We start from the raw sequence: 13,387 nt of genomic DNA, 5'->3' as shown, positions 1-13,387 counted from the left end.
TACACTTAATATAACAGCACTGAACTTAAAAACTTCCTAGTGTTCGAGCTATATGGAACTAAATGTAATACCTGTGATTTTTTTCTGTCTACAAAGCATGTGTGAAAGCAGTGATGGGACATATGCATAAGGTGGGCACAGCCTCTGGCCTGCTGAATCTTTATTACTGGTGATGACCAGGGATCCTGGTTTTCTTTGTTTAAAAATCCTAAATTCTCTGATGAAAGACCCCCAAATCCATGTTTTTCCATGAATAAAATGAAACACCACTATATATAGGTGTCAGTTGAACATGATATTGTATTGATATATTTACAATTTTAAAGCCATTTGGAAGCCTAGCAGTGTCTCAATCATTACAATAAAATACATTCTAAATACCTAGGCAGACAAGGTTCTTTGGGTGAATCTGATATCTTTTATTAGACCAGCTTAAGTAGTTGGAAAAAAAAATTAAGCAAATTTTCGGGTTCAAAAACCCTTTGTCAGGCTGAGGAAGTTTCAGCAATTGGTGGGTGCTCTTCCTTATTATTCTAAATACCTAAATATTTTGGAATTTAACTGTGTTTTTTTATCATAGAGAAATCAGAGCTCACCAGGATGTGGGTCCAGTTGCAGCTGTCCCTCCTGCTGCTATATGGTGCTTAGCAGCCGTGATATGCTGATGCAGTGTCCCTGCCCATGCCATTGCCCCTCACCCTCAAGCCACAGGCCCCCCAACACTGCTGGTGCCCCTCACTCCCAACCCACAGTCGCTTGACCCTGCCAGCACCCCTCACTCCCAATCCATAGCCCTGCCAGCACTGATGATACCCCTCACTCCTTACCTGCTGCCTCTAGGCCTCAGCCCCCACAGTATGTGAGGAATGGGGTGGGTACATAGGACATCATTGGTGTCGGCACAGGTGACATGTAGGGGAGCAGAGGGATATAGGTGATGCATGGGAGGGGTGAGGGGGACATGTGCCCCCCCAGATTTCTGTACCCACAGTGGGGCTGCAGCCAGGTTGGACCAGCTCCATGTAGGAGCCATCTCTACGGCTCAGTGGGTGGGACCCAGCATGGGAGAGGGCACTGAGCTGCCAAGGTGAGGTGCAGCTGTGGCACCCTGCTGCTGCCAGGCGGGGGGAGGGGGGGTTCACTTTGGTAGCCAAGGCAGTATGGTGCTCCCTCCCACACTGGGTGTTGCCTGCTAGGCCATGTAGGTGGCTCCTGCCTTGTGCAGGTTTAGCCTGGCCACAGCCCTGCACCCTGCTGTGGATGCAGAAATCTGGGGGGGCACATACCCCCAACCACACTGCATCGCATGTGCTCCTATCTCCCCCATCACACCAATGGCCTGTACTTGACAGCCTCCCTCTCCCTGCCCCCACAGACTTACTTGAAGGGAGCTGCAGGAGCTATTTTCCACCACACTGTCTGGCTGTCATGTGCATGTGTGCATGCATACATACACGTGGCTCACCCTGCCCCTTGCATCCCACACACCCCAGCCTCTTGCAGGCTGGAACCCAGCTAGTCTGCAAGCAGAAACCTGTGGTTTCCCAGGTTGTTCTCCTTTAAAGGAGAAAATCTGTGTTTTTCTGTGGCAAATGGAAAATCTGGATCCCTGGTGATGAAATGAGAAGAATAGGAATGAACCTGACTTTCAGCTCAAACCATTTTACTCATAATGGACAAATCTGATCTGGAATAATTCAGACATGATAAACCTGAAATTCCACAAAACACCAAGTCACCTTCCAAAGTAGGCTTCTTTTTCATTCACTATGAACTTTAGCAAGTAAACAGTAACGCTAAGCATTTTAGTCGATAAGTAGTTTCTTGATATTGTATGTATTTATGCAGAGGACCCACAATCTCCTTTAATATGTGTTACCACATACAGGATGTGTCTATACATGCTATTACTGTGCATGAATAAACTCTGAAGCGTATTGCTCCTGGGTACACTATTTGAACATGCTCCCAGGAGCAATAAACTCTGCAGTTTACTCATGTGCAGCATGTTGAGCCAGGTCAGAGCAGCCCTGGCTAGCAAAGGACCTGTGGGGGGTAAAAATCTCTGCAGCAGGATAGTAGTTACAAATACTATGCTGCTGATGAGTAAATTAATTTATTTCAGCCTAATAGGGGCAGACATGTGCATGCTGAGACATTTACAGTGCAGCTAATTAGTCAACTATAGTAAATGTCTCGTATAAACACGCCTACACACAAGATGCCCATTAAAAGTGCCACCTAGTGTTATAGAATAAAGACTCCACACAACAGGTACAACATGTGCATCAGCACAGCACAATTTATTTCCCAGATCTATCGGAACTAATGTTGAGAGCGGAAGTGTTCAAATTGCATTCTTTTCTTCCTTTCTGACTACCAACGATAATGCTAAGTAGTGTCAATCAGATGCACTGGCCTATTCATGAGAAATAAATTTAAAAACCACCAAGTTACTTACACTGTCATCAGTTGGTGCCCAACTTTATTCATATATAAACAATCATCATATGGGGACAGTAACTTCTCACCCAGTCTCAGTGGCCTTGCGGTGAAAAGCTCTATATTCCTACTACCAAACTGTTTAATCTATTTGGTTCCTCCAATATTGTTTTCTTTCAATGTAAAGAATGAAAAACCAATATAAAAATTCACAGAAAATGAAAAAAAGATAGAAAGGCTACGCTCAATACATGCAAGTTTACTTTACAATTTAATCTAATTATCTGTTATTTTAGTCATTTCATATGCTTTAGAGAAAAGAATCCACTGTTTGTTTTCACTGCTGTTTCTTTTGAAAAATGTCATGTGGCGGGATAATTACCTCACAGATGTGCATGTAGGGAATACATTTTTCATCATTTTTTCAAACTGCCCATTGTTAACTTAGGCTGGAAACGTACTGCAGAATTCAGTATTGATTTATTCATTTTTCCTCCATATGTAGAATGAAAGGAAACACCTATATGGGCTGGTGCACAATTTTAAATGACCTGTCTTCCCTATGTGAAGTGTTATATAAAATTTCAGCTTAATGGGGCATAAGAAAAAGTGAACAAAAATTGAAATACATGGAACATATCAAAGTACAAGGATTACCCCTTCATTCACGGAAGTCAGTAGCAAAATGCCCATGGTCCAAAATATGCCTGGCAGCTACCTTTGTCTGTATAGCTTCATGAACTTGTACGCTTTAGTTCTTGTGAAAAGACAAGAATACATAAAATAAAAGAGTACATAAAATATAACTTACAGTTCAGTCACATCCTTGGGGATGCCTTTGGGCAGGATCTTCAGACCTTTATTGCTGCAGCGTACCACTGAATCCATGCAGGTACACTGGGCAGGACATGGAGGAGAAAGGAGACAGCTGCTTTCATCATTACCTAGAGAAAGAAAGAAACATGAGAGGACTTCTGACACTTGAGAAAGAAATCCGCCTCACAGCCTAGAAGAGTTTGCTTCTAAGAGACATTCACATCTAGCACAAAACAGTGACAACCATAAATCTATGACAGCCATTACTAGGTTTTAAACTGGTCCCTAATATTTAATCTCTCTCTGACCCCATCTAGGGTTTAGTGAGCATAAAGAGAACACTAGACTCAGGGTGCAAAAATGTCTTGTAAAATTCTGTGGCAATTTGTTTAAAAGGAAGTAGTTTTAGCCAAAAGAAAACCACAAATTAGTTTCAACTAGACAGACACTCTCATTCCCTGCTGTGTCAGCTGAAACAGAGAAGTTTAACAGAATGTTACTCTCAAGCTTATCTTGACATAAGACAATCATCACCTACTTCATGTTTTATAAATAATCTTCTTTTTTAAACACAACTTTTAGTTAAGTGTGTGACTTTTAATGTCAGCATAACACTTCATTTATCATTTTCATTGAAAAGCCTTGTTGCTTTTGACAAGCATAACCAGGCAAAAACAAACAAACTGAGCAACATACACAGAATAGATGGTGATCCATCTGTGCATACATAAAATATCTAGTGCCCCTAAACTGGATTCAGAACTTCCATAAACAACAGATTACATCTCATAAGTGAAGAACAACAGGGTTTTCATGGAAGAAACCAAGTCTTTGAAGTGAAGAATGTTCAACTCTGGATTTTACTCAGAAACAACAGCCTTCACAAAACAAAAGAAAAATGCAAGCTGTAGTATTGAGATGCATATGGAAAGAATGTGTAGGGTGCATATTTTAGATGTAAACGATAAAAAAATATAAATGTTTATGAATGCAAGTACAATGAATGTCCTAAACACTGAAATAAAGTGGTACAGTTTCAAAATGTGTGGTCATATTCCCTTTGAATATCTGCTAGTACCAGGGTTAACTGAAGCACACATGCTTTTTTTCTCCTGACCTTAAAAATCTGCCAGATGTATGATGCGACCTTTAGGTATAAACAAGACTGACTCTCGTGCTAGAAAGCTGTGAAATTATCCAAGCAATTTTTATTCATGAACATGTCTTTCTAAGAAGTGCTAATCTGTATTGAGAATGATGGAGGGGGGAAAACAGGAAAGGGAAAAAAATCCTATTATTATGTGACAGTGCAATCAAGGTATGCACATAATTCAATTAAGTAACTATGTGATCTTTTACCATAGCTCATGGCCTCTGCCACCCACTCCCTCGGTGTTTATTAAACTAATTTGTGTATCTTATGTTAAATGACACACTGATTTTGCAAACAAACACACAACCTTCTGAATCTATATATGATACCCATTCATTATTGATGTCCTGACTGTAAGGTCTTTGGGATGAGTGCTGCATCTCACTGTAGGTCTGCAGATGTTTATCTCCATGCTTGGAGGGGAGGGGAGCCCAGCTAATATACCAACAGAGATAAAATTAATTTTTTGGTATGGGACAACAACATCTAAGAGATATTGTCTCTTGTTTGTGAACCATTTTACTTCAGCTGTTTTTATTCAAACACAGTAGGTGAGATAGAGAACCCTAGGAAAGTTGCTAGTGTACAAGTTCAATACCAAACCCATCTGATTTTCTTACTGTCACAGGTGAAGTCCTTGGCATCCACATCTTGAATTGGAATATCTTTTAAGAAAAAAGGCTTCTGGCAACGGGGATTTCCACTGACAACTCTCTTTCTCATCAGCCATTTTCCTAGCCATGCCAGGTGGCAGTTACAGTTAAAAGGGTTCGACAGCAAATTACTGAAAGGGAATTAAGAAAAAATGGTTAAAACATGGTGAACAAATACAGAAATCCAATGACTAAAGAAAGGTCCCTGGATTTAGGGCTCCAGGCTTCTGTTCAAGTTCTCAGTGAGAGCTCAACCCACTATAGACACAGATTTAGGACAGTTCCACATACAGACTTTGTATCAGGTACTTATCCTGGGACATTTTTCACCTGTAGATGCAATTATTATTCCTATTTTCAAGAAGGGGAGGAAGGAGGATCCAGGCAACTACAGGCCAGTCAGTCTCACCTCTATCCTGGGTAAAGCCTTTGAAAAGATTATTAAGACTCATATATGTGAGAGCCCGGCAGGAAAAATAATGCTGAAGGGAAAGCAGCACGGGTTCATAGCAGGTAGATCATGCCTGACTAATCTAGTTTCTTTTTATGACCAGGTTACAAAACACCTGCACGCAGGAGTAGGGTAAGATATCATTTATTTAGACTTCAGGAAGGCCTTCGATACAGTATCCCACCCCATACTGGTGAACAAATTAAGAGGCTGTGACTTGGATGATTACACAGTCCGGTGAGTGGCTAGAGGGTCATACGCAGACAGCGGTGGTAGACAGTGTAGCGGGGTACTGAGATGCCTGCTACTTAGGAAGCAGTAAGTAAGGAGCCCAGCTGCAGGTTGCCAGGGCAACCAGTAGAAGTCAGTTGACAGGAAGGGGCAGGGCCTGGCCCCTATATAATTCCTAGGCTGAGGCCAGGCAGGGAGTTCCCTGATAGCAGCCATAGAGGAAGGAGTTCTGCTGGACTGACCAGAGAGGAGAGGCTAGACCGCAGGTATAGCTGTGAGACTGGGGGAAGGATAGAGCACCCCTGATGTGTTGGGACTAGTGTTATAGCCAAGTGGCTTGAATTTATGTTGTAGTGAAGAGGCTTGAGTTTCTCTTTGCTGTTTACTAATGGTGGTTTGGGTGAGGCTATTAGGGGTTGGAGGAGGCCTCATTGGGGATCCACGGTAGCGTGGGGACCCCGGTGCCAGAGAGGGCACATTTGGGGTGCACTGACCCGGTGCCAGAGAAGGCGCAGCATTCAGAGGTGCACTGACCTCAGCCCCGAGAAGGGGAGAGAAGACTTGGAAGGCAGGTAAGGCCGAGGCCGCCTGAGCCCTGCAGAAGGTTCAAGACCCTAAGGAAGAGATTTGGGGGTCAGGCACAGCTATGACCACCTGAGCCCCAAGGCAGTGAGAAGCCCTAGAGCAAAGGGGGCAGCAAGAAGCCAGAGTGCCAGTGGGGCGCAGCTGCGAGACGAGGGCCATGGAGAGCCCGAGCGCCGGAGAGGGAGCAGAGAGTGAGACAGATGGAACAACGTCTGGTACATCACTGAGGCTTGGGGCATGGTAAAGGGGTGGGTTGGAGCCACACATTGCCCATAAGGCCAGGGTGCATGGAAACCCCATTGTAAGAACAAGATGAGTGCCAACAGGAGAAAACAGTGTCCAAGAGGACGAAAGGCAGCCTCCCTTTAATATTTAAGATCGAGACATGGCAGACGAGATTTTGAGGGTGCTTGCAGTAAACTTGGCATGGTAGGGGGCGCTAGGGGAGATCACAGCCACTCCTAGGACCCTGCTCTGTGACAGACAGGTAGGTATCAACCTGGAAGGACACGGGCAGTGGGGTCCCACAGGGCTCGGTCCTTGGACAGATACTCTTCAATGTCTTCATCAGTGACTTGAATGAGGGAGTGAAGTGTACTCTGTCCAAGTTTGCAGATGATACAAAACTGTGGGGAGAAGTGGATATGCTGGAGGTCAGAGAACAACTATAGGCAGTCCTGGACAGGTTGGACAAATGGGCAGAAAACAATAGAATATGATTTAACAAGGAGAAATGCAGGGTGCTGAATCGGGAAGGAAAAACATCCAGCATACCTACTGCCTAGGAAATGACCTGCTTGGCAGCACGGAAGCGGAAAGGGATCTCGGAGTCCTAGTGGACTCCAAGATGAACATGAGTCATCAGTGTGACGAAGTCATCAGCAAAGCTAACAGCACTTTATCATGCACTAGCAGATGCATGAAAAACAGAACCAAGGAGGTGATACTTCCCCTCTATCGGGCACTGGTCACACCACAGTTGGAATACTGTGTCCAGTTTTGGGCACTGCACTTCAAGAGGGATGTGGATAACCTGGAGAGGGTCCAGAGAAGGGCCACTCATATGGTTAAGGGCTTGCAGGCCAAGCCCTATGAGGAGAGACCAGGGCACCTGGACCTCTTCAGCCTCTGCAAGAGAAGGTTGAGAGGCGACCTTGTGGCTGCCTATAAATTCCTCATGGGGGCGCAGAAGGGAATAGGTGAGGCTCTGCTCACCTAGGTGCCCCTGGAGGTTATAAGAAATAGTGGCCATAAGCTAGCAGAGAGCAGATTTAGACTGGACATTAGGAAGAACTTCTTCACAGTTATATTGGCTGAAATCTGGAATGGGCTCCCAAGGGAGGTGGTGCTCTCCCCTACCCTGGGGGTCTTCAAGAGGAGATTAGATAGGCATCTGGCTGGGGTCATCTGACCCCAGCACTCTTTCCTGCCTATGCAGGGGATTGGACTAGATGATCTATTGAGGTCCCTTCCGACCCAAACATCTATGAATCTATGGCAGTGCATAAAGCTGGTGTAATGAAACTGTGGCAGCAAGGAAAATAAAATCATATCAGAGTCCATGCTATTTTGTTTTAGGCCAACACCCCATACCTACAAAATGCTTTATAGTCACAGACAGCAAGTCAGCTAATATATTTAGTACCCTATTGTTTGCAATATTCTAGAGCAATGGGTGTATAATTACAAGTTGGTCTGGAACTAACTGCTAAAAGTTAAATTTAAAGCAAAAAATAATGGGAGGTAGGGGGAAGGGAAGAATAGGAAACTCATAATGACTTACAAAAATTCCCAAATTTTATTTATCTCTACTATGACCCACTGGAAATGTGAACCATGTTGCTAACATACAACACTCAAAATATAAAAGACAAGGAGTAGCTTTTAGATTTAAAAAATGTCATCATCATACAACTTCACTCAGATGAAGGCAGATGAAGACATTGGAAGCATCACTGTATTTGTAACTTTATTAAAATGTTTTCCATTTTCTTTCATCCATAATAGGACCATATAAAAATATCCTGCATATTCTGCAAATACACATTCTTTGGCACAAACAATATTGCCATGAGCCAAGTGTTTACATTTACAAAATGAATGCAGCCAGTATTCAAAGGCCATTTACTCCACTGCCAGTGAAAAGTCTGAGTCATGGTCAGAGATAAAGTTGCATGATATGAATCCTCAGAACAAAGCAGAGAACACCTGAGAATAGACAGAAGTGCAGCTTCCAGCTGTAACTCAGAATGATTTCTGCAAAGTGTTTTGAGTTACAAGGTTACCCCAGACCAAGCAAAAGTTCACTGTTGGTTCCACGGGCTGCGAGCCTGCAGCCAGGTTCCCATAGCAATGGCTAGGCTCTCTGCCAACAGGAGACGGAAGGAGCAGAGGGAGCTCATTCTTGGGGCTCCCCAGCTGGTGCTCAAGGGAGGGGGTGGGTGAATTGGAGCCCCCCACTTTTGCTCAAGGTGGGGGGGCTTGAAAAAACCCCAGACTGAACTCCCTCTGCTCTCATTCTGAAAACAGTGACAGGCTGGTAGCGCTGCAGCCAAGAGTTACAGAAGATGCTACATTTTAAATATCGTTACTTGATACCTCATGCAATGAGGGGTCAAATTTTCACTCAATCAGCCATTTTTTAAAGCTGTTTGCAGCCATACACTTGTTTGGTCACAGCTAGAAACAGCTTTCTGTGGCTAGATTGGGCAAAAATTATCACTTCTATCTGTATATGTACAATCAACCTCTTGGAAAAATAGCTGCAAAGAACTTACAGAAAATTTCAAACATCTAGATCATCTTTATGCAGACCATCGTTAAGAGTTTAATCCACAAAATTGTCCTGTCTACTCAGCAGTTACATTCATTTTATGGAGAGAGAACCTGTGCCAGGGAAGAGTTACTGAAATTGTCTGGATTTACAGAGATTCAATAGCATGGGGTGACCAACTTGAGGCATGGGTACCACAAGTGGCATGAGCAACCTCCGTGTGCAGCATGCAGCAGATTAGGGACAGGCAGCACAACAGCAGATAAGGGAGGAAGCAGAGAGCACAGCAACAGATTAGGCAGGGAGCACCGGGGGGGCGGAAAAAACAGAGCAACAGATTAGGCAGAGATGAAGATCTGAGTGGCACTCGGGGAGAGTTCCAGGTTAACTTGTGACACACCTACCAAAAACTGTTCACCCTCAGTGCAGTAGAAGATCTGTGAAGAGAATTCAGGATTCCTAATCCCAGTATCACATCCAAACAAATTAAATATAAATTCTCTTTGTTGAGACAGCCTTGATGACCAGATTTGCTAAAGCTGTACTAATTTGGGCTTTAATTCATTAATAAAAATGGGGGAAATATGAAAAACATATCTTTTTCCTGTACCTTCACATTACAAGTTGCAAACTTTCAAACTGTACTGTACTCTAATCAGTACATCATTACAGTAAAAAAACAGCAAAAATCTCTTGCGCATTTTTATGTGGTAGAGAATTCTCATTCACCTGGAGTAGCACAGTTGCTATGCAGGCAGGCCTAACTTCTTCAGTGCAACTAATTGTGTTGTGTTGCGTATTTCTAATACAAGTGGCATGCACAGGGCTTTAAGGCATCTCTGCGTCTCTTCATGTATACCGTTGAAATTTAGCAGCTGCTTTTATATTTACATTCAACTCGGTTTCTCAGGCACCCCTATCCATGAGTGACTGGTGCCTCCCAAGTTTGGGGGGACACCAGTTTGCCGACAGGGAAAGGTGGTTCCCCAGCGGCTACTTGCCAACCAAGGGGGTCTCACAGCAGCCGATCGCTGAGCCAGCACTTCCGGTTTTGTGTGGCTGTTGCTTCCAGGGGGTGCATAACCAATGTCAGGGGGTGCAAGTGCACCCCCGTGCACCCCTTCTGCATCGCCAGTGCAACTCACCTTATTTCTTTGGTACTCTGCTCCAGCCCAGAGAGCCCACCTGCAACATTTAATATACAAACCAACTCCTAGCAGGGATGGCTTTAGCTAAGATTGTATAACAATCTACACTATGTTCCTCTTCTCAGTTGATGCTTTGGGAATAAAATGTGCCATTCCTGGCTTCTACCTAAAGGTGACATTTATTTAATTTTTTTTTTTGGATTTTTGAAAGGGAAGAGACCTGATAAAAATGGCCAAGCCAATGTGGTTCAGATGGAGAATAAATAAATATATATTTAAATCAAAGAAGGATTTCTGATGCTTTTCAAAAAGGACCTACATCTGGAATGGCTGTGGGTAGAAAGGTGAAAGCTGTTATAGCCATAAGCCTTTGCATTGGGTGGGGGGGTGGTATAAGCTCCTTAGCCTGTAGGGATAAATTAGCTGCATCCAAAAAGAGAAAAATTAAGGGTGGAGGAAGATGTTAGGTTTTTCGCGTATTTTGCAGGGTTTACAAGGATTGAGTGAGGCGTCCCAAATGGGTGTTAAGGACCAGGGAAGTGTCTTATGTTCTGACGCCTAAACACTGCTAGTCTGTCCAAGCTCAGGGGCCTCTTGATCCTCTCTGCAGCATGCTGAAGTTAACGAAACTCTAAACATATCTTTACAGGGGCACACTCTATGAAATTCTGGATAAGGTGATCCCTTCTCAGACATCTTGGGGATTTCATAGCTGCTAGCCAAACTTGGGCATTACCCAACTAGAGTTACCCAATTAAACACCAAGGACAACATTCATTTCTAATCAGAATATATGGCCCTTATCCACTTCAGGTCTTCTCTTAACTTCAGGTTTTTGAGGGCTTGCACTATTCCCCTGCACAGGAATGAATTTTACTGCAAATTTAATGTCCTGTCTAATATGAAACATGAACACAAGCCCCCTCACAAACAAATCCAGTAATTTAAGCAATACTGCATTTTATTTAATGTTCTTGTTAAAAAAGGAACACTGCTCTAAACCAGCTTGGCACCAAGTCCCTGGGACCTGAATCCAATGTCTCCTTTTTAATCGAAGAAAGAAACAGCACCGGCACATTTCATTTATGTCATTTCATGAACTGAAAAACTGGCTCCAGTTTCTTCTCATTTATTGTAAATCTGTGATGGGTCTAAACCAAAAGCCTTGGATGAACAGAGTTGGCAATGTTAAAAGCTGGTTCTGTGTTCAAATTGATGTTTCTGTTATTCAAATATGCAACATCAGAATGTGAGAACATAAGAAGAGCCATTTACTGGGTCAGACCATAGGCCCATCTTGAGCAGTACCCTGCATCACACAATGGCAGAAAGTGGATGCTGAAATGGAGAATGACCAGGATGGTTTTTCACAGCTCCTCTGCCACATGTAGCCTCCAGCATTTAAGGTCTAGAAAGTTCTGATACAGAGGCCCTGAACTCCCATGCTCAAGAGCTACTGATGCGGCTTTCCTCCAAGAATTTGTCCAATCCCTTTTAGAATCTGGCTAAACTGCCAGCTTCCACAACATCTGGTGGCAATGAATTCCATACTTTAATTACAAGCTGTGTGCAAAATAACTTCGTTTTGTTACTTTTAAACTTACCACCTACTAGTTTCATTTTATGACCCCTAGTTCTCGTAGTGTGAGAGTGAGTAAATAGTAAGTCCCTATTTATTTTTTTCTTCATCATTTAGTATTTTGTAAACCCTTATCATGTCCCCCTTCAAACTTTTCATTTCTAAATTGATTAGGCCTAACCTTTTTAGTCTCTCCTTATATGAAAGCCCCTCCATATACTGACCAGTCTTGTTGCTCTTCTTTGTACGTTCCTCAGTTCTTCTATCTCCTTTTTGAGGTTTGGGGGGCCAGACCTGGGCATAGTATTCAAGGTGTGGACATACCATGGAGACATATGATATTTTCCTTTTTCTTTAAAATTCCCTTAGTAAGTCCTTTACTTTACTTTTTTGACATTTTCTGAGCATGTAGATGATGTTTTTAGCAAACATCCCACAAAGGACTCCCAGTTCTCTTTCCTGTGTGGTAACAACTACTGTACAGACCATCATAGTGTTGGTACAGTTTGGATTATTTCTCCCCATGTGCATCACTTTACACTTATCTATACTGAATTTCATGTGTCATTTAATTGTCTCATCCTCCTGTATTTCATTACAGTCTACCTTGGTTTTTACCACTCTGAATAATTTTGTCATCCACAAATTTGGTCACCTTGCTACTCTCCCACTTTTCTAAATCATCTATGAATATGTTAAACAGCACTGGTCCAAATACAGATCCCTGGGGGACCCTGATTTTTAATTCTTTCCATTCTGAAAACTGACCATTTATACTCATTCTTTTCTATCTTTAAGCCAATTTTTAATCCACGAATACATCTTCTTTCTTTAAAATCATGACTTAACTTAACTTAGTTAAGAGCCTCTGATGGGGAACCTTATCAAGAGTTTTTTGGAAGTCCAGATATACTATGTCAATTGGATCACCCTGATCCCCTGCCCACTGCCATACTCGAAGAACTCTAGTACATTGACAAGGCATGAATTTCCTTTGACAAAACAACTTTGTTTCCTCCCCAGGAAATAATGTTCATCAATATACTGAACGATTCTTATTTTTATTATTACTTCTACTGGTTTTCTAGGAACAGAAATTAGACTCAGTGGCCGGGGTCCCTGCTACAGCTTTTTGTAAATACTGGAGTTACATTGGCAATCCTCCAGTCCGCTGGTACCAGGGCTGGCAATCCTCCAGTCCTTTGCTACCAAGGTTGCATACTACAGTTAGGAGTTCAGCAATTTCTGATCTGAGTTCCTTCAGGTCCCTAGGCTGAATACCATCAGGTCGTAGTGATTTGATACTGCTTAGTTTATCAAGTTCTTCTATGATCTCATCTACTGAAACCTCAGTTTGGGTCAGCTCCACTGACTTGTCCCTAGAGAGGAGTGAATCTGATGAGGGAATCTCTCTAACATCTTCTACAGTGAAGACAGATGCAGCAAATCAGTGGCGATGTGCAGGGGGTGCACATGCACCCCCTGAGAGCGCTGGTTCCCTGTCAGCCAGTGTTCTGGGCAGGGGGGGCAGGTGAGAGCACTGGTGCCCCCCCCCC

The 13,387-nt window shown here is 43.1% G+C and overlaps 1 protein-coding gene across 5 annotated transcripts in view; it reads right to left on the bottom strand.

The window, feature by feature from the left end:
- The window catches only part of SLIT3 (slit guidance ligand 3), a 938,430-nt gene that overhangs the window by 180,234 nt on the left and 744,809 nt on the right, over positions 1 to 13,387 (bottom strand). For all 5 annotated transcript variants that reach the window (XM_019534858.1, XM_019534861.1, XM_019534859.1 and 2 more), the window contains 2 exons: positions 5,032 to 5,195; positions 3,254 to 3,386 (listed from right to left, as the gene is read on the bottom strand). In XM_019534858.1, coding sequence (XP_019390403.1) covers positions 3,254 to 3,386; positions 5,032 to 5,195 — 297 coding nt within the window. The remainder of the gene's footprint in view (positions 1 to 3,253; positions 3,387 to 5,031; positions 5,196 to 13,387) is intronic.

The sequence above is a fragment of the Crocodylus porosus genome, unplaced genomic scaffold, assembly GCF_001723895.1.
Source record: "Crocodylus porosus isolate Cpor-Errol unplaced genomic scaffold, CroPor_comp1, whole genome shotgun sequence".
In the NCBI taxonomy this organism is placed as follows: Eukaryota; Metazoa; Chordata; order Crocodylia; family Crocodylidae; genus Crocodylus; species Crocodylus porosus.
The sequence above is the reverse complement of the archived record's forward strand: the minus strand, read 5'-3'. Positions and strand labels throughout refer to the sequence as shown.